The sequence below is a fragment of the Apiospora marii genome (genome assembly GCF_038362585.1).
Source record: "Apiospora marii strain CBS 49790 chromosome Unknown utg000007l_segment0_segment0, whole genome shotgun sequence".
Taxonomy (NCBI): Eukaryota; Fungi; Ascomycota; class Sordariomycetes; order Amphisphaeriales; family Apiosporaceae; genus Apiospora; species Apiospora marii.
The window spans coordinates 1,606,400-1,608,072 of record NW_027117379.1 but is presented as its reverse complement, the minus strand read 5'-3'; the positions used below and the strand labels follow the sequence as shown (position 1 = coordinate 1,608,072).

General features: G+C 54.1%; 1 protein-coding gene across 1 annotated transcript; it reads right to left on the bottom strand.

Annotated features, from left to right (window-relative positions):
* Positions 1-554: 554 nt before the first annotated feature.
* PG985_010885 (uncharacterized protein) lies at positions 555-1,197 on the bottom strand (the record flags this gene model as incomplete). The annotated part of the gene is made up of 3 exons (XM_066830652.1): positions 555-722; positions 766-877; positions 1,094-1,197. 3 exons carry the CDS (start codon positions 1,195-1,197, stop codon positions 555-557), a joined length of 384 nt encoding a protein of 127 aa, XP_066681334.1.
* Positions 1,198-1,673: the final 476 nt, after the last annotated feature.

Genomic DNA, 1,673 nt, shown 5'->3' with positions numbered 1-1,673 from the left:
AGCTCACAGGGCCCTTGGCAGCGCTTTGCTAGACGTTACACTGGCGTCGTAAGTCGCGCTTCTTTCAGTTGATGTCTGTTGGGCATGTACCTCTCGGGAACCCAAACCAGAAATACCACCCTCGCCAGACTTCGGACAAACCAAAGCTATAGCTGCCTTGCCTAAATAACATTCGTAGAGCTGATACAAGAGCATAATGATGTCTATTTTTGACAAAAGGTTAACATCTACCTAGCTGTTTGGGTAAATCCGGCGCCTCGCCAATGTCGCTACCGCCCAAACACCAAAGTCTACCTACATACATTGTCGGACGGTTGTGTCAAGCGCTGCTTGCCCCGCAGAACAGTGAGTTCCGACCTCAGGAACGAGCCACACAGGCCAGTCTGCCGGTACCGTACCCCCCAGGGGTGGAGGGTTTGCCATCCGTGCGAGTGCCACCAGGTGAGAGGGGGAGAGAGCGAGGTACTGGAGCGAGCAGGGATGTCAAAAGGACAAGCGGGCTCCGGTTTTATTAGACGATGTCAAGCAAGTTGGCTGGTTGGCGTCAAAGCAAATCAGTTTCCATAGAAGCGGAAGGTGCCCGCTGTGTGCCCGCACAACGGCCACTGAACGGCGCCAGCAGGGGGAAGCGGCAGGGGGGCCATGTCGCCGACAGGGGGCTCATGCAAGGACTGATGGTCTTCCTGCGAGGATCGAGCCAGGCTGGCAGCGCCCATCATAAACTGTCCGAGTCGGAAAGGGTGGTCGAACCTGAATCGCGCCTACCGAATGCCAACCCAGCTCCCAGACACCACCTAGAGCCAACACCCAACGAGTACCGAGCGCTGGGCCGTTGAAAGCGGCCTCGTCTCCCCAGGCCTTGCGAACCTGGGCTTTTCTATTTTATACGTTATCTGATCCCCACCATCGCTATTCGATTATCGTGCATTCGATCGCAAGTGTTTCAAGTCGTCAATGACGCCATTGCTCAGCTGTGCGCGAATTCTTATTTTTGTTGTGCCGTGGCCGTTTATGGTGGTCTGATTCCAGCGCCTCGAGTGTCATGATGGAAGAGCCTGCCTGCCCTTTTACGAGTACATCGCCTACATCCTACCTATCAGGACTGGCGGTAAAGGAGCGACTGCTGGTCTTTCCGCAATAGGCACCCGCTGACTGAACAGAAAAGTTCCCTTTCAGTTGAGGTACAGTCTGGCTCATCTCGGCCACACTAGTCCAAATTGTACACAGCACCGAGATCAACCAGTGCACATCGGAATATTTCCAAAACATGGAGTGGAGGAGAGAGGCACAGTGGCATCTGACAGATGATTCCACGGTTCCGCGGCGGCACTAGTTGAGGCCAAGCCATTGTTAGTCGTTATCTTTACGCCGCCCGCTTCTGAAGTTGAGTTGCTTTGACGCCCATGTCGGCTCCCTTCGCGCAGGTGTGTACAAGAAGGCTAGACTATGGAGGATGCAGCCAATGGGACCAATAGTCAAGGTACCATTGCAGGCAGCGCAGGTGTGTATGTATGTGGTGTATTTCTGCGTGACACTTTTGCCTCGCGAGTTACTGTCTGAATGCGGACGAATAGAAGGAGGCGAGTTTGTGTAAGTCACATTGAGACGAGTATGCGCCACGGAAGCCACACCACATCGCCTATGCGAACTTGGCAAAGAGAAGCGAAGTGTGT